The 27347-nt window shown below is 38.1% G+C and overlaps 1 protein-coding gene across 1 annotated transcript; it reads right to left on the bottom strand.

Moving 5' to 3' along the window:
• Positions 1-2548: 2548 nt before the first annotated feature.
• Positions 2549-25563, bottom strand: LOC138417487 (flavin-containing monooxygenase 5-like). Its single transcript, XM_069547767.1, has 6 exons — positions 24839-25563; positions 18736-18878; positions 17587-17786; positions 6541-6890; positions 4755-4827; positions 2549-3742 (listed from the first exon to the last, which is right to left on the bottom strand). Exons 1-6 carry the CDS (start codon positions 25023-25025, stop codon positions 3391-3393), a joined length of 1305 nt encoding a protein of 434 aa, XP_069403868.1. The 5' UTR covers positions 25026-25563; the 3' UTR covers positions 2549-3390.
• Between the last annotated feature and the right edge of the window lie 1784 nt (positions 25564-27347).

Here is a 27347-nt window from a genome sequence, read left to right as displayed (position 1 = left end):
TGCCTGGAAAATCCCACGGATGGAGGAGCCTCCTAAGAGTCAGACATGACTGAGTGACTTCACTCTCACTTTTCACTTTCATGCATTGGAGAAGGAAATGGCACCCCACTCCAGTGTTCTTGACTGGACAATCTCAGGGACGGGGGAGCCTGGTGGGTTGCTGTCTATGGGGTCGCACAGAGTCGGACACGACTGAAGCGACTTAGCAGCAGCAGCAGCAGCAGCATCCCTTGGGTGCAAGAGGATTCAATACACATAAATTAATCAAAGTGATACAATATATTAACAGAATGAGGGATAAAGATCATATGATCATCTCAAAACACACAAAAAAAAGCACTTGAAAAAATTTAATAGCTTTTCATGATAAAATTTGCCAATAACCTGAGTGTGGAGGGAATATATCTCACATAATCAAGTTCATATATATTCAGGAAAACGTAAGGATACCCACTTTTACTTTTATCCTAATTGCCTAGAGAAATTAGGCAAAACAAAAAAGAAAGAAAGAAAAGGCATCCAAGTCAGAAAAGAAAAAGTAAAGGCCTGTTTTCCAGATGATATGATCCTGTATATAGAAAATCCTAAAGACTCCACCAAAAATTGGTAAACTAACAAATGAATTCAGTAAAGTAGACTAAAAATCAATATACAAAATCAGTTTCATCTCTATAAATGAATAAAAAAACTTCTGAGAAGAAATTAGGAAAACAAATCTAATTTACAATAATAATATCAAAAAGAATAAAAGACTGAGGAATAAATTTAGCCATGGGAATGAAATATCTGTATAATAAGCCCACAACTTGATGAAAGAAATTGTAGAAGACACATAAATCGAAAGATGTCCTGTTTTCATGGATTGAAATAAGTAATATTGTCAAAATATCCATGATACCTAAAGCAATCTACAAATTTTATGTAACACTTATTGAAATTCCAATGGCATCTTTTAGGGAAATAGAAAAACAATCCTAAAATTTGTATGAAACCACAGAAGACCTAGAAAAGCTATAGCAATCTCAAGCTAGAAGAACAAAACAGGAGACATCATACTTCCTGATGTCAAAATATATTATAAAACTTTCATAATCAAAATAGTATGGTACTGGCATAAAAGCAAACACATATACCAATGGAACAGAAGATATAGCCCAGAAAAGCATATATGGTTTTTTGACAAAGATACTAATTTTTGACAAACATACCAAGAATACACAATGGGGAAAGAATAATCTTTTCAACAAATGGTACAGGGAAAACTGAATAAGCCTGTGCTGAAATTGGACAGTAATCCTATACCATATGCAAAAATCAACTCAAGTGTGTTAAATACTTAAATGTGAGACCTGAAAGCATTAAAGTCCTAGAAGAAAACACAGGACTAAGTTCCTCAACACTGGTACTGGCAAATATATTTTTTGTATATGATACAAAAAGTGCAGGCAATGAAAGCAAAAATGAACAAAAATATCAAACTAAAATTTCTCTATGCAGCAAATGACACAATCAACAAAATTAAGAGGCAACCTAATGCAATGGGAGAAAATATTTGCAAACCAAATTTTCAATTAGTGATGAATGTCCAAAATATATCTGGAAGTCACATATCTCAATTTAAAAAAATAATTTAAAAATGGGCAAAGGGCTTGATTTTTCCAAAGACGTAAATGGCCAACAGGTACATGAAAAGATGCTCAACCACCCTAATCACTAAGGGAAATGGAAATAAATAATGAGGTATCCCTGCACTCATGTTAAGATGCCAATTATAAAAAAGTCAAAAGATAAGTATTGGTGAAGATGTAGAGAAAATGGAGTCCTGTACACTGTAGGTGGAAATGTAAACTGGTACAGCCACTTAAGAAAACAGAATATTGATTCCTCAAAATAAATTAAAAATAGAACTACTGTATAGTCCAGCAATTACTCTTATGGGTATATATTCAAAGGAAATGAAAACAGGAGCTTGAAGAGATCCTATAGTCCTATGTTCAATACAGTGTTAATCACAAGATATGGAAGTAACATAAGTGTCCATCAGAAGATTAAGGGGTGAAGAAAATGTGATGCACACAACAGAATTTTATTCAGGCTCAAAAGAGAAGGATTTCCTGCCATTTGAGTATAATGGAAGTATCAAGGGAGCCCTAAGTGAAATAAGCCAAATGTAAAAAGACAAATACTGAATGATTTCACTTATATGTAAATTTTGCAAAGTTTAACTCTTAGAAACAGAGTGTACAAGAGTGGTTACTGAGGTCTGGTGGGGAAATGGAAGGACATTGGTCAAAGGGAACAGACATTCAGTTATAAGATTAATAAGTTCTGGAAACCTAATGTACGGTATAGTGATTATATACTGTTTTGTATACTTGATATTGCTAAGAGGACATAGCTTAAGTGTTCTCACTACATATACACACACACACACACAAAGGTAACTTGTGAAATAACTAATGAGGTAATTAATATGCTAATTAACTTGATTGTGGTAATCATTTCACTATGTGTTTGTATATCAACATATCACATTGTACACTTTAAAAATATACAATTTTTTTATTTTCAATCATGCCTCAATAAATCTAGGAGAAAAATTTTTTACAGAATATCAGCACTAACCTCAGATCTAGCCTGTAATGTGAGTGATTAATACAGACACAAATATTTCATCTCTCTGCGTAATTGCAAAAGTTATAAATATTTGCTTATTTTCCACTTCTTCCTTTCATTCTCCTCAGTGTTTTATATAATTTTATAGTTTTACTGCTGAATTATTTCATGTGTTTTGATAGTATGAGTAGACAAAATTACGTATGTTTCCTGACTTACATTATTCCCTCTTTTTCTCTCCCTGGCACCCTCCATAACCTGAAACTATCATCAATAATCCCTCAAACAACTTGATACTTCAATATCCATGATTCTGTAGAATGTGACCTAGTGGAAAGGATTGCTGGTAAAATATTTCTTCGTTGTTAATTTTTCTAAGCCATTGAAAAGAAACTTTTTCCTAGCCTGTGTTTTACATGAAAAACAAAGAATTCACCAATTCATACAAAAGGAGGCTAGGAGAGACTGGTAACTGAGAACATTTCTCATATTATAGAAATTAAATGTGCTTTTCTAGAGCAAGCTTTCATATAAACCATTTCATTTGAAATCTCCAATTTTCGAGTTGGCTTTAGCTAAAGTTGTTACTCTACCCTTTTGGACTTCTGAAGACTCCAATTTTGCCAAATGCTCATACATGAGTAATTTTGTAATTATTAGGCAATTCACTGCATTAATCTAGTCCAGAGTGAGGGATAAATACTCGCACATGCCCAGTCTCTTAATTAGTGTGTGTTACTGTTAACCTACAATATAGCAATGATCACAGGAGGATTATCCTTTAATGATGAAAGTGAGAACAAAGAGGAGAAGGGCTACACAGATACTTTTAAGCCAAAGTGGCACAGACCATGGAGCCTGGTCACATATGAGGGTGCGAGTCCTCAGGGGCTTAATGATCCGTTCTCTCTGAGTCAGAATGGCTTCCCGGGCTCCAGCCCACTTCCCTGGCCCTTGTAGGCAGTACTGGTAGGGTGTGCACGGCCCAAGGAAAATTTCCAGAGCCAGCTTTGGATCCCACAGGAAAAGTGAGAACAGGTTGGGTTTCACTGCTATTTTAGAGGCAATTTCATCCATGTAATTCACATACTGAACTCTGCGTGCATTGCAGGGACTATTCAGGTACCTGAAACCAGAAGAGGAAACTATCAGAAACTCCATCTCTCCAAGCACAATTACATCTAAACATTGGCTGATGATTTCTCCAAAAAATGAGATATAAAATCTTTTCTTCTTTTCATTGACTTTGGCCTCAGTGCTTTTAAACAAAATATTCTTGCAGTGTTTTTTCCCCAACAAATCCTTCCAAGGATCTTGGATGTTAATAAGTGGGTTTCAGAAGATTTTTGTCTTAAATTTTCTTTGTCCATGAATTTAATTCTCAATTAGGATATAGTCTCGTTTGGTTAAGTCAGTGGTGATGACTACACTATGGAATATGCTACAAGAATTGTACATATATGTGTGATATTAATTTCATTTTAAATATTACTGAAATGCAAATCTTCACCCTCCTAAACCAAAGTTATGGATAACAGATTATGATTCTTAAAATAAAACCTTTTATTTCTCATTGAGAACATGCTGTGACCTCCACACTGTAGATTCTCAGTAGATATTTGCTAAATAGAAATAAATTATATCCCCAACACTAGTGGTTGAGAATAATTTTCCTTTAAGAAGGTTTGGTGCAATCCACAAGCTCCTAACCAAACATTAGCATTTTAATTGGATCCTGTAATGGTCTCCTATCTCATTTCTCACATCGGTTTTTCTTTTCAACACGTTAAAAGAGTGAAACAATCCTTCATTTCATCATATATTTTCAGACGCTTTACATCTCTAAGGCTACAGCATGACACAACTTTATAATTATATGTTATATAAAGTGTTCCATAAACTTTAAATAAAATTCTACAGTTTTCAAGTTGGACCATTCTCTACTCATTCCATTCAATAAGTCCTCCATATATGATACTTATGCATAATTAAGAGGAAATTAAAACGTTGATAATTTGAGATCTCCTCCAGGCAAATAGACAGATTCCATCATGAGAAAAATATAAAGAATGCTTGAAATACAAACACCTCCACCTAAACACTTTCTACTGACTTTCATCAAGAAGCAAGTTTCTTACTCTTTTTCAGCTTTGGTTCTCTTCTTTCTTATGTCAGCCATCATGCCACTCACTGAAGGTAATTTGTTCAATCCTAGGAAAGAAATTTCAAATGTGAAAATGATTTTCCTATTGAAAAGGTGTGGTTTGAGGAAGAAATGTGTAATAGGAGGGTCTGTTTGGTGGAGAACATCATGAGATAGCATAAGAGTGGGAGCGATGGATTCAGGAGCTGCTCTGGGTTCCCCTACATTCACTGTTCTATCAGGTGCACATGCCTTACACATGCAAAAACATGGCTTTAATGACTTCACATCTTGACTGCTGCTGCTGCTGCTAAGTTGCTTCAGTTGTGTCTGACTCTGTGCGACCCCATAGACGGCAGCCAACCAGGCTCCCCTGTCCCTGGGATTCTCCAGGCAAGAACACTGGAGTGGGTTGCCATTTCCTTCTCCAATGCATGAAAATGAAAAGTGAAAGTGAAGTCGCTCAGTCTTGTCCCACTCTTAGTGACCCTATGGACTGAAGCCTACCAGGCTCCTCCATCCATGGGAGTTTCCAGGCAAGAGTGCTGGAGTGGGGTGCCAGTGCCTTCTCCACACAATTTGACTGGCAGATCTCACATCTCACAAAGAAGAATGAACTGAAGGAAGGCACAAAGTAGTGTGTGTGTAGTTCCATAACCAGCGTATTTTTTCTGATTCTCTTTTGAATAGTGAGCTATACTTGTTCATTTATGCTATCACTTAGCTTTTCAATAGCTACTAATGGTGAGTCAATGACTCCTGATTGTCTTCATTGGATAGAGATTTCTTCTTGATTTTTCATCTTAAATCATGGAAAACACTTTCCCATAATTATTCCTTCTTTTAATGAAAAAATATCCTACATTTCAAGAAGCAGAATCTAGTAGGAACATATGGGAAACATTTTAAAGAAGGAACAAAGAAATGAGCAGAACTATTGCAATGTGATTGACATCATTTCATTAAGGTTGATTTGACTCTGTCTTCAATCTATTCTAAACCTAAAAGTTATGATATAAGAAAAGAATAATAATTAAAAAATTAGCACCATGGCTTATCTTGATTCATACAATCAACATTCATTGAAGGCTTACAAAAGACAAATGCTTAATTGTTAATTCTCACCGCTCTGCACAATACATCTAATTATTTCATTTTTATAAGTGAGGGAATTGTGGAGGTCAAGCAATATGTCAAGACCATGCAGTCAGCATGTGGAGGAACTGGGTTTTAATCAGAGCCTGCTAGATTACAAAGCTCTTGCTCTTTTAATTTTGCTGGGGCCCTATTCCAGTTACTCTATGACTCTGCCATAATTTTCATAACTCACAGTTCATAATTCTGTGACTCTACTTGTCCTTTTTATATTTTAAACTTGAGAGACAGGCAAAAAAAAAATGCTCCCTGTAGTTGTGGATCACTCCAGAGATATTCTAGAAAGATTGGAAAGTAGGATAATTGTTATTTCCCATGTTGAGGTCTTTTCCCCTGCCCTCATTTCCTATATTGTGTACCTTGCTGATGTGCTTTAAAGAATTATTTGCCAATAAGTTGTCATTTGATATATTTAGGTAGTAGTTTTTTAATCTTCATTTTCATATGGGAATCCTAAAGATTACATAGCCATCAAACATTGAAGCAAAAAATCTCAAGAGGCAGAATTTCAAATACTGTAAAGGTGAGCTTCAGATATGTTTGCAGCAGAAGACTTCTGCAGTGCCTCTGAAATCACATTATCTGGATGGTTATTTTTTGTAAATATGAAAAAGGTCATGACATACCTTTGAATACATGTACAGCCCATCGGCTCTGGAGTTCTGATGTGGGAATAGTGGCTCCTACTGGCTGGAGGATGCCAATGAAAGCTAGCGTTGGTTTTTCTAGCTCAGGAGGGAAAACAAATTTATACATGGAACGCTGGATATCCAGAACTGTTGAATTATTTTCCAAAAATGGGAAAGAATAAGTGTATCCTGTGGCAAAGATGACAACGTCCACATCCTCTTCTGTGCCATCCTCAAAGATGGCTGATGTTTCTGTGAACTTTGTAACATTTGGTTTCATCAGAACTCTTCCAGAAATTATGTAGTTGGGTAGATCATCACCGACAGTAGCTTGATGAGTCAGAAATCTGAAGAATGAAAATTTGTATGCAGGAAAACTAATATAAGTCTTTTTGGAAAGTAGGTAAGCTAAGAAAATACTTAAAATGATTTTTTTAGTCATGCTAAAAAATGAAAGACATACATTTTTATTTTATAAAAGATTTTTGCTCAATATTTCTTCTGAATTATGTTCTGAATAAACCTTCTGTATTCATCAAGGTGCCAATAATGTTTATACAGTGCTTACTACATGCAGAGAGAAACTTTTGAAAGGTGATATAAGTTTATAGCAGTGATATATTGATACTTAATTTCCTTAAAACAATTTTTTGGGGAGGTGAGAGAGTTTTTTTTTTTTATAAAGCAACAGGTGGAGTGTTTAAAATGGAACAGAAAAATCAGATCATAGTCTGATTTCCATTATTTTGAGAACCTACGTGGCATTTTTGTAATATTTACTAACATTATTTAAATTTAACACTGTTAGTAAACTAATAGTTTAATACTGTTTAAAGCAGTTTAACACTCCTTCTACCTTTGACTCCCCACATTTTTTCCTCCAATCAGCAGCCTGAGTGATTCTTTTAAAATGTAAAATTATTCCCAAATATATTGCTATTTCATTAAAAATATACTCTAAAGTTATTTCCATGCCCAAGTCCTAAAATTCTCTATGTGATCAGGTGCCTGCCTACCTCTCTGAACTACTTCCTACCACTTTCGCTCTCCACCTGTGCTCTAGCTACACCAGATTCTTCACTTCTCCTGGAGTAAGTCATGCCACTGATGTCTTTGGACTTGGTATTTCTTCTGCCTGGTATATTATTCTCTCAGATATCTCTCAGGATCTACCCACTCAATTCCTTCAGATTCTGATTCAAATGTTCTTTTATCACATAAGCATTCCATAGCCATTCCCCGGTGGCTCAGACGATAAAGTGTCTGCCCGCAATGTGGGAGACCCGGGTTCGATTCCTGGGTCGGCATTTCATTTTCATTTCAAGCATTCCATAAGCAGCCCATCTAAAAACACTTTATCTCCCAAACCCTGATTGTTTCTTCATAGCATATATTATGCTGTGTCATTGTACAACATTTTGAAAACTCTAGGAAGCCCGGCAAGAGGTAGAATTGTGGCACTGTCATCATTCTTCCCCAGTATCCAAAGTGCTACTTGATTATAATAGGAGCTAAAAAATATGCATTAAATTTATCTAGGCTGTGCATATAGGCAATATTATGTGTTTCTTCATTTAAACTTCACAACAGATAGGCAGATAGGATTGCATCTTGTCAATACATATAAAAAAGAAAGACAAAATGCATAACTGCTCCAGGGTCATATAGCAGGTAAGCATCAGATTTGCTAAAATTTGTTTTACATTTTAAAGCTACATATATATACACACATATATATATACTTTTTTTTGCACATGCATATTATATCTTTTTACTAATAAAAGACAAAATTGATTTGTCATCCATGATTTTAATATATTTTAACTGAAATATATTTATATTCTTAATAATTGGGTGAATATATATTTACCACATTGTTTCTTTTATCTTTCCTATAATTTTCAAGCAAGATTTTATTCTATTAATATCATAGTTGTATTAATCATATAGTATATATATTTGTCCCAAATCTAAATTTTACTCTCTGAAACATCGTGGATAGCTCTTATTAGTTTGTATCTGGTGAAATCCACATTCACCCTTTCTTCATACCAATATAGAGAGATTTCTATCATCTTTATGTGGCAGAACTTCAGTCAACCGTTATCAGTTTCATTCTCCTTCTCAAAAGATTTTTCTGGTTCTATTATGTATTTCTTGAGGTTCAGTGTCCAGAATATTGCACTCTACATTTCAAATGCAGACAAATCATGTTTTCATAGAAAGTTCAATAATCATTCCTTATTTATTTCCATCAAACTTTCTAATGAATCTTAGCTTTCTTGAGTTTCAAGTTATGAGAGCTGATAAGTCCATTCTTTTAACTCACATGCTTGCTACCTATATAATAATGAACACACCTGCCACTCAAACCCTATTATTGTTTCTTAAGGCAGCTTGAGAAGAGGGGTATTTATGGATGCGTGCACACATGTACACGTACATGCAAAGGAGAATAACAGAAGTGTCTATACAAAATTTGCCAGTCTCCTTGTTCCTAATCCTGATAATCACATACTCTACCACTAAGACTGTTATACATCCTAAGGGCCGATGACTGCAAGTCTGCTCTCCACTTTGATTTTCAGAATATTCTATCCTAATGCTTGCCATGTATCTCTGTAGGGATACCTTAAGTATCTCAAATGCTGTTTTCTAAAGCTTAAATCATCACACAGCCTCCTCAGATCTTCCAAATTTCCTATCCTTCTTAATTCCTTACCTTAGTAGGATGATACACCCTCTACCCAATCATTCAAGCTAGAAATGGGATGTTGATGTGTAGTTGGGCTTTTATTTTCTCTTTTATGTTATTCTGACATTGTAAAAACATTGCTGTCCAGGGAGACAAAAATCTTGCTGTCTCGCTTGCCTAACCTGTTTTAAAGATAGCAAATGCCTCTGCTAAGAGCACTTCTTTTTTATGCAAACCATCCAATCCCAAATCTGTAGCTCCAACCAATTCTTAGCGCCGATCAACTACTTATCTAACTCTCACACTCCAGGGCAGTATTTCCCTTGCCCTTAATTACCGCAGGGCTCAGTCAGTTCAGTTCACTCTCTCAGTCGTGTCCGACCCTTTGTGACCCCATGAATCACAGCATGCCAGGCCTCCCTATCCATCACCAACTCCCAGAGTTCACTCAAACTCATGTCAATAGAGTCAGTGATGCTATCCAGCCATCTTATCCTCTGTTGTCGTCTTTTCCTCCTGCCCTCAATCCCTCCCAGCATCAGAGTCTTTTCCAATGAGTCAACTCTTCGCATGAGGTGGCCAAAGTACTGGAGCTACAGCTTTAGCACCATGCCTTCCAGAGAACATCCAGGGCTGATCTCCTTTAGAATGGACTGGTTTGATCTCCTTGCAGTCCAAGGGACTCTCAAGAATCTTCTCCAACACCTCAGTTCAAAACCATCAATTCTTTGGTGCTCAGCTTTCTTCACAGTCCAACTCTCACATCCATACATGACCAATGGAAAAACCATAGCCTTGACTAGATGGACCTTAGTCGGCAAAGTAATGTCTCTGCTTTTCAATATGCTATCTAGGTTGGTCATAACTTCCCTTCCAAGGAGTGAGCATCTTTTAATTTCATGGCTGCAGTCACCATCTGCAGTGATTTTGGAGACCAAAAAAATAAAGTCTGACACTGTTTCCAGTTTCCCATCTATTTCCCATGAAGTGATGGGACCAGATGCCATGATCGTCGTTTTCTGAATGTTGAGCTTTAAGCCAACTTTTTCACTCTCCTTTTTCACTTTCATCAAGAGACTTTTTAGTTCCTCTTCACTTTTTGCCATAGGGGTGGTGTCATCTGCATATCTGAGGTTATTGATATTTCTCCCAGCAATCTCAATTCCAGCTTGTGCTTCTTCCAGCCCAACGTTTCTCATGATGTACTCTGCATAGAAGTTAAATAAGCAGGGTGACAATATACAGCCTTGACACACTCCTTTTCCTATTTGGAACCAGTCTGTTGTTCCATGTCCAGTTCTCACTGTTGCTTCCTGACCTGTCTATAGGTTTCTCAAGAGGCAGGTCAGGTGGTCTGGTATCCCCATCTCTTTCAGAATTTTCCACAGTTTATTGTGATCCACACAGTCAAAGGCTTTGGCATAGTCAATAAAGCAGAAATAAATGTTTTTCTGGAACTCTCTTGCTTTTTCCAATATCCAGTGGATGTTGGCAATTTGATCTCTGGTTCCTCTGCCTTTTCTAAAACCAGCTTGAACATCTGGAAGTTCACTGTTCACGTATTGCTGAAGCCTGGCTTGGAGAATTTTGAGCATTACTTTACTAGCATGTGAGATGAGTGCAATTGTGTGGTAGTCTGAGCATTCTTTGGCATTGCTTTTATTTGGGATTGGAATGAAGACTGACCTTTTCCAGTCCTGTGGCCACTGCTGACTTTTCTAAATTTGCTGGCATATTGAGTGCAGCACTTTCACAGCATCATCTTTCAGGATTTGAAATAGCTCAATTGGAATTCCATCACCTCCACTAGCTTTGTTCATAGCGATGCTTTCTAAGGCCCACTTGACTTCCCATTCCAGGATGTCTGGCTCTAGATGAGTGATCACACCATCGTGATTATCTGGGTCGTGAAGATCTTTTTTGTACAGTTCTTCTGTGTATTCTTGCCACCTCTTCTTAATATCTTCTGCTTCTGTTAGGTCCATACCATTTCTGTCCCTTATCGAGCCCATCTTTGCATGAAATATTCCCTTGATATCTCTAATTTTCTTCAAGAGATCTCTAGTCTTTCCCATTCTGTTGTTTTCCTCTATTTTTTTGCTTTGATCTTTGAGGAAGTCTTTCTTATCTCTTCTTGCTGTTCTTTGGAACTCTGCATTCAGATGCTTATATCTTTGCTTTTCTTCTTTGCTTTTCACCTCTCTTCTTTTCACAGCTATTTGTAAGGCCTCCTCATACAGTCATTTTGCTTTTTTGCATTTCTTTTCCATGGGGATGGTCTTGATCCCTGTCTCCTGTAGAATGTCAGTAACCTCATTTATAGTTCATCAGGCACTCTCTATCAGATCTAGTCCCTTAAATCTATTTCTCACTTCCCCTGTATAATCATAAGAGGTTTGATTTAGGTCATACCTGAATGGTCTAGTGGTTTTCCCTACTTTCTTCAATTTAAGTCTGAATTTGGCAATAAGGAGCTCATGATCTGAGCCACAGTCAGCTCCCAGTCTTGTTTTTGATGACGGTATACAGCTTCTCCATCTTTGGCTGCAAAGAATATAATCAATCTGATTTCGGTGTTGACCATCTGGTGATGTCCATGTGTAGAGTCTTCTCTTGTGTTGTTGGAAGAGGGTGTTTGCTATGATCAGTGTGTTCTTTTGGCAAAACTCTATTAGTCTTTGCCCTGCTTCATTCCATATTCGAAGGCCAAATTTACCTGTTGCCCCAGGTGTTTCTTGACTTCCTACTTTTGCATTCCAGTCCCCTCTAATGAAAAGGACATCTTTTTTGGGTGTTAGTTCTAAAAGGTCTTGTAAGTCTCCATAGAACCATTCAACTTCAGCTTCTTCAGCATTACTGGTTGGGACATAGACTTGGATTACTACGATATTGAATGGTTTGCCTTGGAAACGAACAGAGATCATTCTGTTGTTTTTGAGATTGCATCCAAGTACTGCATTTCAGACTCTTTTGTTGACCATGATGGCTACTCCATTTCTTCTAAAAAATTCTTGCCCACAGGCAGCCAGGAGGAGCTACCCCACATCTAAGGAGCAGTGGCTGCACCGGTGCAGGGGGGCCTAAAGGAGCTACTCCACATTCAAGGTCAGGAGGGGCAGCGGTGAGGAGATACCCCTCATCAAAGGTAAGAAGTAGCAGCTGCACTTTGCTGGAGCAGCAGTGAACAGATATCACATGTCCAAGGTAAGAGAAACCCAAGTAAGAAAGCTAGGTGTTGCAAGAGGGCATCAGAGGGTAGACACACTGAAATCATAATCACAAAACCTAGTCAACCTAATCACACTAGGATACAGCCTTGTCTAACTCAATGAAACTAAACCATGCCCTGTGGGGCCACCCAAGGTGGGCAGGTCATGGTGGAGAGGTCTGACAGAATGTGGTCCACTGGAGAAGGGAATGGAAAACCACTTCAATATTCTTGCATTGAGAACCCCATGAACAGTACAAAAAGGCAAAATGATAGGATACTGAAAGAGGAACTCCCCAGGTCAGTAGGTGCCCAATATGCTATTGGAGATCAGTGGAGAAATAACTCCAGAAAGAATGAAGGGATGGAGCCAAAGTAAAAACAATATCCATTTTGAGTTTTTTCTGTGTATGGTATTAGAAAGTGATCTAGTTTCATTCTTTTAAGTGGGTGACCAGTTTTCCCAGCACCACTTGTTAAAGAGATTGTCTTTAATCCATTGTATATTCTTGCCTCCTTTGTCAAAGATAAGGTGTCCATAGGTATGTGGATTTATCTCTGGGCTTTCTATTTGGTTCCATTGATCTATATGTCTGTCTTTGTGCCAGTACCATACTGTCTTGATGACTGTAGCTTTGTAGTAGAGCCTGAAGTCAGGCAGGTTGATTCCTCCAGTTCCATTCTTCTTTCTCAAGATTGCTTTGGCTATTCAAGGTTTTTTGTATTTCCATACAAATTGTGAAATTATTTGTTCTATTTCTGCGAAATATACTGCTAGTAGCTTAATAGGTATTGCATTGAATCTATAGATTGCTTTGGGTAGTATACTCATTTTCACTATGTTGATTCTTCCAATCCATTAACATGGTATATTTCTCCATCTGTTAGTGTCCTGTTTGATTTCTTTCACCAGTGTTTTATAGTTTTCTATATATAGGTCTTTAGTTTCTTTAGGTAGATATATTCCTAAGTATTTTATTCTTTTCGTTGCAATGGCGAATGGAATTGTTTCTTAATTTCTTTTTCTATTTTCTCATTATTAGTGTATAGGAATGCAAGGGATTTCTGTGTGTTGATTTTATATCCTGCAACTTTACTATACTCACTGATTAGCACTAGTAATTTTCTGGTGGAGTCTTTAGTGCTTTCTATGTAGAGGATCATGTCATCTGCAAACAGTGAGAGTTTTACTTCTTCTTTTCCAATTTGGATTCTTTTTATTTCTTTTTCTGCTCTGATTGCTGTGGCCAAAACTTCCAAAACTATGTTGAATAGTAGTGGTAAAAGTGAGCACCCTTGTCTTCTTCCTGACTTTGGGGGAAATGCTTTCAATTTTTCACCATTGAGGATAATGTTTGCTGTGGGTTTGTCATATATAGCTTTTATTATGTTGAGGTATGTTCCTTCTATTCCTGTTTTCTGGAGAGTTTTTATCATAAATGGATATTGAATTTTGTCAAAGGCTTTCTCTGCATTTATTGAGATAATCATATGGCTTTTATTTTTCAATTTGTTAATGTGGTGTATTACATTGATTGATTTGTGGATATTGAAGAATCTTTGCACCCCTGGGATAAAGCCCACTTGGTCATGGTGTATGATCTTTTTAATGTGTTGTTGGATTCTGATTGCTAGATCACTTTCTAACACCATACACAAAAATAAACTCAAAATGTATTAAAGATATGAACGTAAGACCAAAAACTATAAAACTCCTAGAGGAGAACATAGGCAAAACACCCTCTGACATATATCACAGCAGGATTCTCTACGACTCAACTCCCAGAATACTGGAAATAAAAGCAAGAATAAACAAATGGGACCTAATTAAAATTAAAATCTTCTGCACAACAAAGGAAACTAAAGCAAGATGAATAGACAGCCTTCAGAATGGGAGAAAATAATAGCAAATGAAGCAACTGACAAACAACTAAGCTCAGAAATATACAAGCAACTCCCGCATCCCAATTCCAGAAAAACAAACGACCCAGTCAAAAAATGGGCCAAAGAACTAAATAGACACTTCTCCAAAGAAGACATACAGTTGGCTAACAAACACATGAAAAGATGCTCAATATCGCTCATTATCAGAGAAATACAAATCAAAACCACAATGAAGTACCATTTCACACCAGTCAGAATGGCTGTGATCCAAAAGTCAAAAAGCAATAAATGCTGGAGAAGGTGTGGAAAAAAGGGAACCGTCTTACACTGTTGGTGGGAATGCAAACTAGTACAGCCACTATGGAGAACAGTGTGGAGATTCCTTTAAAAAGTGGAAATAGAACTGCCTTATGACCCAGCAATCCCACTGCTGGGCATACACACCAAGGAAACCAGAACTGAAAGAGACATGTGTAGCCCAATGTTCATCAAAGCACTGTTTATAATAGCCAGGACATGGAAACAACCTAGATGTCCATCAGCAGATGAATGGATAAGAAAGCTGTGGTACATATACTCAATGGAGCATTACTCAGCAATTAAAAAGAATACATTTGAATCAGTTCTACTGAGGTGGAAGAAACTGGAGCCGATTATACAGAGTGAAGTAAGCCAGAAAGAAAAACAGTAACAAAGTATACTAACACATATATATGGAATTTAGAAAGATGGTAATGATAACCCTGTATGTGAGACAGCAAAAGAGACACAGATGTATAGAACAGTCTTTCGGACTCTGGGAGAGGGCGAGGGTGGGGTGATTTGGGAGAATGGCATTGAAACATGTATAATATCATATAAGACATGAATCACCAGTCTAGGTTCAATGCAGCCTGCAGGATGCTTGGGGTTGGTGCACTGGGATGACCTGGAGGGATGGTGTGTGGTGGGGAGGGGGGAGGTGAGAGGGGGGTTCAGGATTGGGAACACGTGTACACCCATGGCAGATTCATGTTGATGTGTGGCAAAACCAATACAATATTGTAAAGTAAAAAAAAAAACAACACACACACACAACAATACCCAGTTGTGGATGTGACTGGTGATAGAAGCAAGGTCTGATGCTGTAAAGAGCAATATTGCATAGGAACCTGGAATGTTAGGTCCATGAATCAAGGCAAATTGGAAGTGGTCAAACAGGAGATGGCAAGAGTGAATGTCAACACTCTAGGAAATCAGTGAACTAAAATGGACTGGAATGGACTAACACATATATATGAATTTAACTCAAATGACCATTATATATCCCAGGGCTAGGAACCAGACAAATCTAGCCTAAAATCTGCTGGAAATATTCAAACCAGCCAATCCTCAACTGTTTACCTTGCCCTGCCCTGCCTGTATATTTTCTGTATATTGTCAAGGCTGCATATTATCACCCCGCTTATTTAACTTATATGCAGAGTACATCATGAGAAACGCTGGGCTGGAAGAAACACAAGCTGCAATCAAGATTGCCAGGAGAAATATCAATAACCTCAGATATGCAGAGCATACTACCCTTATGGCAAAAAGTGAAGAGGAACTAAAAAGCCTCTTGATGAAAGTGAAAGAGGAGAGTGAAAAAGTTGGCTTAAAGCTCAACATTCAGAAAGTGAAGATCATGGCATCTGGTAACATCACTTCATGGGAAATAGATGGGGAAACAGTGGAAACAGTGTCAGACTTTATTTTTTGGGGCTCCAAAATCACTGCAGATGGTAATTGCAGCCATGAAATTAAAAGATGCTTACTTCTTGGAAGGAAAGTTATGACCAACCTAGATAGCATATTCAAAAGCAGAGACATTACTTTGCCAACAAAGGTCCATCTAGTCAAGGCTATGGTTTTTCCATTGGTCATGTATGGATGTGAGAGTTGGACTATAAAGAAAGCTGAGCACCGAAGAATAGATGGTTTTGAACTGTGGTGTTGGAGAAGACTCTTGAGAGTCCCTTGGACTACAAGGAGATCCAACCAGTCCATTCTAAAGGGGATCAGCCCTGGGATTTCTTTGGAAGGAATGATGCTAAAGCTGAAACTCCAGTACTTTGGCCACCTCATGCGAAGAGTTGACTCATTGGAAGACTCTGATGCTGGGAGGGATTGGGGGCAGGAGGAGAAGGGGATGACAGAGGATGAGATGGCTGGATAGCATCATTGACTCCATGGACATGAGTTTGGGTGAACTCTGGGATTTGGTAATGGACAAGGAGACCTGGCGTGCTGCAGTTCATGGGGTTGCAGAGTCAGACACGACTACATGACTGAACTGCACTGAACTGAGCTGCCCTGCTTGTCCCATAGAAACCCCAATCAAGTCTCTAGTATCTGTTTTCCCCTTGTTTCTGTTTCTAGCTGAATAAATTCCCATATGGCCTTGCATGGCTTGGTATGTCTCTTTCTCTAAGAAAATGTAAGTAATACATTCTCCTTACAATGTCATTGACCTCTCCATGTTGCTGCTCACTCACCTCCATAAACTAAAATCCCATGAGTATAGTTTTAATATGTTTAGAAAATTAATTAGACAATAAAACAAGAGAAAATTGATGAACATTTATTATGTGTTTGGGACTAGTGTAAACTGTATATGTATTTTCCTCTTTAATGTTCAAAACAGCCACTGAATTGGTGAATATTTTCACCATTTTATATATAAGGAAGATGAAGCACAAATAGTTAAGTAAATCTGATCAATATCACACACCTATAAAGTGGTGACACTAGGATTCACACCACAGGTGTCTGGATTCAGATTTCTATTCAAGAGAAAGAAAGAATGTATTGAATTTCAAAGGACTCTCTCACAAGTCTTCCATCTTGTTGATGGAATCTTACCAGATTCCTGACTTTTTGAAAATTTGCCTCAGAAAGATGGAGTTTATTTTTATGGCATAGTATATTATTTGCTTCTCTAGAGTCTAAAGTTTCAGAGTCTAAAGGAAAAGTGCACAGTAGCTTGAAAACATCAAGAGTGGGGACAGATGAAGCTGCCACCATGCCTGAAATTCAATTTCCTTCTTCTAAGTTTAATGAATAGAATGGCCCAGAGAAACATGAGAAAAGAAACGATGATTGACATTCTCCTAAGATAGCCAAAGTCTACTTTCAAGGTGGTAAAACATGAACTCTAAATCATCCTTATGTTCCAAGTTTGGCCCACTGATTCCAAAAGGCAACAGCAAAATTACTTTTTTAAAATCCTAGAACATACCTGTGTTGAGGTAGCAAGCCATAAATTTCATGGTTAAAGCGAGCATTTAATTTATTCTCTGCCCATCTGTTGATTAAAAATTCAGGGCAAATTTTGTTGAGAAGAGAATTAAAATGAGTAAAGAGAACAGTGTCCATGGGCATCCCATAATCCCAGACCCTGTTCCAAATCCATGCACCACGTCTTGTGCTGAGAAACACCTAGGAGAGAATGCAAGTAAATGCACAATAGATATGATAGTTCACTTTCATAGGATAATTTCTCAGTTCTTCAGATAGCACTCATTTGGCTCATGGGAAGGAATGGATAAAAACTCTATTGTCCTTTATCTTGAAGAGTTCTGTTCTCAAAAGCAGGAAGGCCAACAAATAGTTACACACACTCCCACATACAGACACATCTGACTTGTTGCTTATAGCACCAAACCTTCTTCTGGATCAACCCACTATTCTTTTTGAACCTTTCCAAAAGCAGTATTTGATGTCTGCAATGTCTTAAATTCCAAAAACACATAAGATTCAAAAAGGCTAGATATCAACAGTTGACACAAAGATCCCATCCAGCTGCTAATGACTGTGTTGTAGTAACTACAACACTTAGTTAATTTGTATCCCTATTGAAGGAATTGGGGTTGGAAGATGGTGTCAAGTGTCATGTCAATGAAAAATAAAGAGATTTAAAAAATGGTTATCTAGTAAGTTTTTTTTTCTTCTTTTTTTGGGAGGGGGGGTTAATTCTTGGCTGAACTGGTAAAATCTTCAGACTCTGGTAAAAATAAACAATTTGAAAGTCTTTGAGGTTTGAAATATTTATTTGTATTTCATTCTCCATTTTTTCTTTTTTGGAGTAGATTATCAAGATGCCTATTAAGGAAACTGGAGAAGGAAATGGCAACCCACTCCAGTAATCTTGCCTGGAGAATTCCAGGGACAGAGGAGCCTGGCAGGCTATAGTCCATGGGATTGCAGAATCAGGCATGACTGAGCAACAATCACTAATTCACTATTGAGGAAACAGATGTGAGGAGGTAATTAACAATCAGTACTGAAACAGCATATGAGTACATACTACACATATTTTGCACAATTTTCATATTTCAGAAGGTAGGGGCCAAGTTGCATCTCAAGAAAGAGAATTTAGGCACCAAACCTGTGCAGCTACATGACTGAGCTCAATCGCCAAATCAGCTCCAGAATTTCCAATGCCAATCACAATGATTTTCTTGCCCTGAAATTTCTCTGGACTCTTGTATTCCCACCTGTGAATATATTGACCTTTGAAATGCATGATTCCTGTGGGCAAGAACACAATCAAGCATTGACCGTTATTTTACCTTTTAAACTGCTGGTATATTCTAAAGCTTATTGCTAAACTCAAAGGCCATCTAATTTAAATCTCTCATTTTCTGGTCTACTACTCTTGGTCTGTGAAATGTGCTTCTCTTACAGTATCAGACAGAATTAATTCTCCTACTGTTCTGTTCTGAAACAAAAATTTTATATTTAAACAAATTCTCAGGTTTCTTAAAAAGTCAGATATTTTACTTCTGCCTCTTTTTTTTAACTTATGTATATCCTACCAAGTCTTCAAAAAGAGCTTGACTCCTATACAAGTAGCACATCTTCTTTATCCATCATCTTCATTATTATAAATACTGCTCTGATCCAGTTTCCTGTCTTGCTTTCTTAACCCAAGCTTCATCCCTGTCTACCTTGTTTTCCATCTCTTCCTAGGCCCAGTACACCCTTTCTACTAATACTAGCACTATTCCCTTTGCTCTCTGCTGCTGCTGCTGCTGCTGCTGCTGCTGCTGCTGCTGCTGCTAAGTCGCTTCAGTCGTGTCCGACTCTGTGCGACCCCATAGACGGCAGCCCACCATGCTCCCCCGTCCCTACTGGGGACAAATGCTCACTGATTCTGAGGCTGAAAGGATGTAAAAACATTATTTTTGTTTAAAAAATATGCTCTGACTTAAACAAAAACCTCATGTGGCCAAACCATAATATCTGGTTGATTTTGTACTATTTCATCTTTCAGACAACATTGAGGCCTGCACTTATAGGTTTCTCTGCTCCTCTTGTGACATTGGACAGCCCTGTTCCGTCCTAATTGTGGATCATTCCTTGCTCTTTTTCCTTTGTCTGGTGAATGTGCTCCAAAATCTCAGCTTTCCCTTGGAAGCAATTCTTTGATCATCACCTAGTGAATTCCTGAGCTCAATCATTGCTAAGTTCACTTTTCCTTTCAATTTCTGACTACAACTATTCCAATTATTCCCCCTCTTCCTGGTCCTACTAAAATGCCTCTCACTACCTGAAGATAACATTTTATTCTCATTTTTTATGAAACAATAAAAACCTGAGATGAGTTCCTCAACATCTAAAAGTTCCTGTGTTTTCATCTATCCTTCCTCTGTCTCTTTTTCCCAAGATAAAATATTTTTATTCTGTTCCAAAATGAACATTTTGCCCTCTGGCTCAATATGGGAGTAGACCTTGAGATCAAACAAACCTGGGCATACTTCGTAACTTTTTCACTACTAGATGCATTTGTAATGTGTAAAATGGAAATGGTTTCATCTAGCTCATAGGAATGATATAAGGATCTTTTTAACACTCCTAAAACATAGCACTTGAAAAATAAGTCTAATGTTCATCTTTGAATTTCTTAAATCTTATCCCATCCTTTTCCATTTTCAATAATCATCTCTAAGACCCTGTCACCTGCTCAAGCTTTGCCCCCTCAAACAGGCAGAATTAGCTTTCCCAAGACATCTTCTCTCTCAGGAAATGGCAACTCCATTGCCTAGGACAATAACATTATCCTTTTTATCCTTCTATAACATATCACTTTAAAAAAAATCACACCTCATAACTGATCCATCAGCAAATTCTTTTTTTCCAACTTCTACTAGGAAGTAAAGAGATACATGGAGTAATAGGCAAATTTGGCCTTGGAGTACAAAATGAAGCAGGGTAAAGGTTAACAGAGGTTTGCCAAGAAATGCACTGGTCATAGCAAACACCTTCTTCCAATAACACTAGAGATGACTCTACACATGGACATCACTAGATGGTCAATACCAAAGTCAGATTGATTTTATTTTTTGCATCCAAAGATGGAGAAAGTCTCTATAGTCAGCAAAAACAAGATGAGAGCTGACTGTGGCTCAGATCATGAACTCCTTATTGCCAAATTCAGATTTAAACTGAAGAAAGTAGGTAAACCACTAGACCATTCAGGTATGACCTAAATAAAATCCCTTACAATATATACAGTGGAAGTGACTAATAGACTCAAGGGATTAAATCTGATAGACAGAGTGCCTGAAGAACTATGGACAGAGGTTTGTGAATTGTACAGGAAACAGTGATCAAGACCATCCCCAAGAAAAAGAAAAGCCAAAAGGCAAAATGGTTGTCCGAGAAGGCCTTACAAATAGCTGAGGAAAGAAGAGAAGTTAAAGGCAAAGGAGAAAATGAAAGATATATCCATATGAATGCAGAGTTCCAAAGAGTAGCAAGGAGAGATAAGAAAGCCTTCTTCAGTGATCAATGCAAAGAAATAGAGGAAAACAATAGAATGAGAAAGACTAGAGATCTCTTCAAGAAAATTAGAGATACCAAGGGAAATTTTCATGCAAAGATGGGCAAAATAAAGAACAGAAATTGCATGGACCAAACAGAAGAAGATATTAAGAAGAAGTGGTAAGAATACAAAAAGAGCAATAAAAAAATGATCTTCACCCAGATAACCACAATGGTGTGATCACTCACCTGGAACCAGACATTCTGTAATATGAAGTCAAGTGGGCCTTAGGAAGCATCACTATGAACAAAGCTAGTGAAGGTGATGGATCCCTGTTGAGCTACTTGAATTCCTGAAAGATGATGCTGTGAAAGTGCTGCACTCAATATGCCAGTAAACTTGGAAAACTCAGCAGTGGCCACAGGACTGGGAAAGGTCAGTTTTCATCGCAATTCCAAAGAAAGGCAATGCCAAAGAATGTTCAACTTCTGCATAATTGCAATCATTTCACATGCTAGCAAAGTAATGCTCAAAATTCTCCAAGTGAGACTTCAAAAGTACATGAACTGAGAACTTGCAGATGTTCAAGCTGGGTTTAGAAAAGGCAGAAGAACCAAAGATCGAATTGCCAACATCCACTGGATCATCAAAAAAGGGAGAGAGTTCCAGAAAAACATCTATTTCTGCTTTATGGACTATGCCAAAGCCTTTGACTATGTGGACCACAGCAAACTGCAGAAAATTCTTAAAGAGATGGAAGTACCAGACCACCTTACCCGGCTTCTGAGAAATATGTATGCAAGTCAAGAAGCATCAGTTAGAACTAGACATGGAACACTGGACTGGTTCCAAATTCAGAAAGGAGTACATCAAGACTGCATGTTGTCACCCTGCTTATTTAACGTCTATGCAGAGTACATCATGCGAAATGCTGAGCTGGATGAAACACAAGCTGGAATCAAGATTTCTGGGAGAAATATCAATAACCTCGGATACACAGATGACATCACCCTTTAGGCAGAAAGCAAAGAACTAAAGAGCCTCTTGATGAAAGTGAACGAGGAGAGTGAAAAAGTTGGCTTAAAACTCAACATTCAAAAAGCTAACATCATGGCATCTGGTCCCATCACTTAACGACAAATAGAGGGGGAAACAGTGGAAACAGTGACAGACTTTATTTTCTTGGGCTGCGACATCACTGCAGATGGTGACTGCATCTATGAAATTAAAAGACCAATGCTCCTCGGAAGAAAAGCTATGACTAATGTAGCATATTAAAAAACAGGATGCTTGGGGCTGGTGCACTGGGATGACCCAGAGGGATGGTACGGGGAGGGAGGGGGGAGGGGGGTCCAGGATGGGGAACACGTGTACACTCATGATGGATTCATGTTGATGTATGGCAAAACCAATACAATATTGTAAAGCAAAATAAATAAATAAAACAAAACTATAGTATAAATAAATAAATAAAAATAAAAAACAGAGACATTATTTTGCCAACAAAAGTCCATCTAGTCAAAGCTATGGTTTTTCCAGTAGTCATGTATGGATGTTAGAGTTGGACTATAAAGAAAGCTGAGCACCGAAGAATTGATGCTTTTGAACTGTGGTGTTGGAGAAGATTCTTGAGAGTCCCTTGGACTGAAAGGAGATCAAACCAGTCAGTCCTAAAGGAAATCAGTCCTGAATATTCATTAGAGGGACTGATGCTGAAGCTAAGATTCCAATACGCTGGCAACCTGTTGCGAAGAACTGAACCATTGGAGAAGACCCTGATGCTGGGAAAGATTGAGGGCAGGAGGAGAAGGGGACAACAGAGGATGGGATGGTTGGATGGTATCACCAACTCGATAGACATGAGTTTGAACAAGCTCTGGGAGTTGGTGATGAACAGGGAAGCCTGGCATGTTGCAGTCCATGGGGTCGCAAAGAGTTGGACATGACTGAGCAATTGAACTGAGCTGAACTTCAAACTATATTTAAGATCCAAGCACCACATTATGTCTCCACTGCCACTATCCTGGTCAAAATCACCATCATTTTCCACGTGAATTAGCAAGAACCTCCTCCCTGGCCTGCCTGTTTTTGCTTTCCCAGCTCCTTCCCCAGCTGTTCTCAACACAATAGCCAACGTGATTGGAGCATGCCACTGCTCTGCTGAAAACTTCCCAGTGGCTCCCACCTCAGTTAAAGTCAGAGCTATGGTCCAGACAATGGCCTTTTAAATTCTTATTGATCTGGTGCAGCATTCACTCTCTGTCATCATCTCCCTGTACTCTTGTACTCTCAACACATGGACCTGTCTGGTACACACCTACCTCAAGTTCTTTGCACTGTTTTCTTCCTTTTATACAATCTGCATTCCTCAGTTATTTGCATCACTTCCTCAATGCCTTGGGGTATCTATTCCAGTGCTATTTTCTTGCTGAAGCCTTACATGACCACTTCAACTAGCCTTGCATGACAAGCCTGTCTCCCCAACCACCAACCCTTTGCTCTTCCTGGTAGCTGTTTCTCTTCATAGTTATTACCTTTCACATATTTATCCTTTTTTGTGTCTCTCTTCATCTACTACCTTGTATACTCCAAGGGACAAAAATTTTGATCTGTTTAATTCTCTGCTGAGCCTCTGCCACAAAAGTGATGCTCAGTAGATATTTCTTGAATGAATACTGATTGAATGAATACAGGAATATCTAAACCTCTAATATGCTAATAACTAACAGACCGCTTTTGACCAATTTTATCTTTCTCTTTCTTCTTGTGCATTTGGAAACAGACAAAAGAATGGAAAGTGGGGGAATCCAGCATCTCCTGAGAAGCCCAAAGGAGTCTCAGGTTCAGCCCTCTTAGAGTAAACAGGATACATATTCTTCTTCTAGAGCTAAGAAGGAGCTCTTGTGCAGGTAAATCATTGCTGCATGATTCCTTATATTCAGAGTGCTTAAGCTTCCAAATAGTAAGTAGCACTGCAGTATCTTGTGAGATATGTAGTGACACTAGCACTCAGCTATTTGTAGTCATCCTGTTATGCTATGTTTATCTATACATATATGTATATACATGGGGCTTCCCTGGTGGCTCAGTGGTAGAGAATCTGCCTGCAATGCAGGAGATACAGGAGAAGCAGGTTCGATCCCTGGGTTGGGAAGATCCTTGGAGGAGTGCATGGCAACCCACTCCAGTTTCTTGCCTGGAGAATAGCATGGACAGAGGAACTTGGCAGGCTATATTCATAGGGTCACAAAGAATCAGACATGACTGAAGCAACTTAGCACTCACTCATCCTTTTTTGTGTCTCTCTCCATCTACTACCATGTATACTCCAAGGGGACAAAAATTTTGATCCGTTTAATTCTCTGCTGAGCCTCTGTGTGTATATATATATATACACACACACATTCAGAAATAAAGCAAAATCTTAATATATTTCTGTATCTTTGCTCTTACTAATTACTTCACACTATTAAAATGTAGCACCTTCCTCTTAAATAGCCCAGAACTGGTGGTGATAGGATATTTTAGTATTTTTTATTTTCAATTTTATAAATGTATTATTTGAACTAACTTGAAAAAACTTGCATTACTTTATAATCAGAAAATATAATATTTATTATGAAACTAAGGTGACTTTCAGAATTATAAACTCTCTCCAAAAATAATAATAGCTACAGTGATAGTATCTCACAACACCAGTGCCCTAGAATTCAATAACACATACCTGGAAATTTCTGAAGTGGCATGAAGGGATTGGTAAAAAGTCCACTACACACCATAATCCCATCAAAGACATAGGATTCCTGTTTTCCTTCAGCCTGCACCACAACATCCCACTGTCCCGTGAAAGAGAAATCAGAGTGCTTCTTCACACTGCACACCTTCGACTGGGAATGAGAAAAAAGACTCATGACCACTCTTCCCTGATGCCCTCAAGAACTCTTGACCTCAATGAATAAGGTTGACTGCAGGTACTCTCATCTGGGCTTTCATTAAAGTGCTCAAGTATAACTGGTCTCCTGAACAAGGCATTTTTAAGGTGAGATTAGCTCAATTTTTTCAGACTACAGTCCTCAGGGTAGCTAGGAGTGATCCCACACCAGGTGTACAGTTTGGCATTTCAGTCAATCTCCCATATTTTCTCCTGAAGGAGACTTCCATGGAGATGTATGATTTCCATGGAGATGTATGTAAAGCTCACAGCTTTGGCCTGGCTTTGGGCTCTAACAAGAGACTTCCTTGTATGCTGGGTGTTCTCTGTCCCACTTACCAGAAACCGGATGTGCTTCAAAAGGTGAAAGTGTTTGACATACATACGGAGATACTCCATGATTTTGGAATTGTGTAAGTAGTTGGGAAAGTGGTCAGGGAAAGGGTAATCACTGTAGGCCATCATCTCCTTTGAAGTGTTGCTGATGACAGACTTGGCCTGCCTCCTTCCGTCTTCTCCTACCAAGAAAACAAAGGACACCTGCTAAAGTATATCGACTTTAACAACAGATCAAACTATGAGTCTTCTTCAAAATGAAAAGCATTGTTATATTAAGGAATTCCACAATGTTAAAACATTCATATACAAAATTATCCCTTTTGATAAGGACAATCTCTGTAAATATGACCAGGCTGGTGAAATGAAAGCTTTATATGGGCATCACCTAGTGAAATCAGATGACATATTGTGGTATTTGGGGGCATTCTGTCATAGTCCTTGAGATGTATCATTGCATGGCTCCAGCAAGGAAATTGACATCAAGTCGTTTCTCTGAATCTATTTCTTCACTTCTGAGTAGGTACTTGTCTATGTCACAGAGTTGTTGTGGAGACCAAAGAATACACATAAAATGCTAGGAAAACCTTGCAGGGGAAAGCAATTATCAATGCATGCTTTGTTATAGGACTTATAGAAATTGCATGTATAGGGTGAAAAGGACATCAGACTGGGAGACTGGGGATTTTCTTGAGATGTATCTGTATTAGACATGGTCCATCCAGGAATATGGGAGCTCCTCTCTCGATACTTGAAACAGGGAATGTAATGCAGAGAATTGGTAACATAGGTAATGAGAAACCTGAAAAGCCAACGAGGTATTGGTGAAACATTCCAGAGGTTAGCAAAGGCAGTCAGTACCACATCTAGGCTAGACCTAGCCAACTAACAGTTGGTATCTTTTGACCTACCTCCTTTTCCCTCCATGGTAACATTGAAGACCATGTGGTCCAGGAGTATAACTATAAGCTGAAGAAGAGCACTTTAATATGCCTATCTAGTGGCTAGTTTGAGTCACTCAGTCGTGTTCAACTCTTTGCAATCCCGTGAACTGTAGCCCACCAGACTCCTCTGTTAATGGGATTTTCCAGGCAAGAATACAGGAGTGGGTTGCAATTTCCTTCTCCAGGGGATCTCCCCAATCCAGATATTGAATCCATGCTTCCCTCATTGCAGACAGATTCTTTACCACCTGAACCACCAGGGAATATACCTATGATGCAGGCCAAATACTATCACTGTGCTCAGCTCTTGAGATTTCAGCTTTGTCCTGAAATTTTATTTTATTTTATTTTTCAGTGGAAGTTTCTTTTTTTAAAGATAATCATTTTATTTATTTTTAAGTATGTTATTCAGTGACAATAAATATAATCACATGTTGTACAATCATCATTGATTAACTTAAAAAGAACAGTAGCAATAGTAATACCATTCCACTTTTAAGACCTACTCTCTAAACAACATTCAAACATGCCATGCAGTATTATTTTTTTGGTTTTTTATTTTTTAAATTTTAAAATCTTTAATTCTTACATGCGTTCCCAAACATGAACCCCCCTCCCACCTCCCTCCCCATAACATCTCTCTGGGTCATCCCCATGCACCAGCCCCAAGCATGCTGCATCCTGCTTCAGACATAGACTGGCAATTCAATTCTTACATGATAGTATACATGTTAGAATGTCATTCTCCCAAATCATCCCACCCTCTCCCTCTCCCTCTGAGTCCAAAAGCCGTTATACACATCTGTGTCTCTTTTCCTGTCTTGCATACAGGGTCGTCATTGCCATCTTCCTAAATTCCATATATATGTGTTAGTATACTGTATTGGTGTTTTTCTTTCTGGCTTACTTCACTCTGTATAATCAGCTCCAGTTTCATCCATCTCATCAGAACTGATTCAAACGAATTCTTTTTAACGGCTGAGTAATACTCCATTGTGTATATGTACCACAGCTTTCTTATC

Source organism: Ovis canadensis, chromosome 1 (genome assembly GCF_042477335.2).
Source record: "Ovis canadensis isolate MfBH-ARS-UI-01 breed Bighorn chromosome 1, ARS-UI_OviCan_v2, whole genome shotgun sequence".
Classification (NCBI taxonomy): Eukaryota; Metazoa; Chordata; class Mammalia; order Artiodactyla; family Bovidae; genus Ovis; species Ovis canadensis.
The sequence above is the reverse complement of the archived record's forward strand: the minus strand, read 5'-3'. Positions and strand labels throughout refer to the sequence as shown.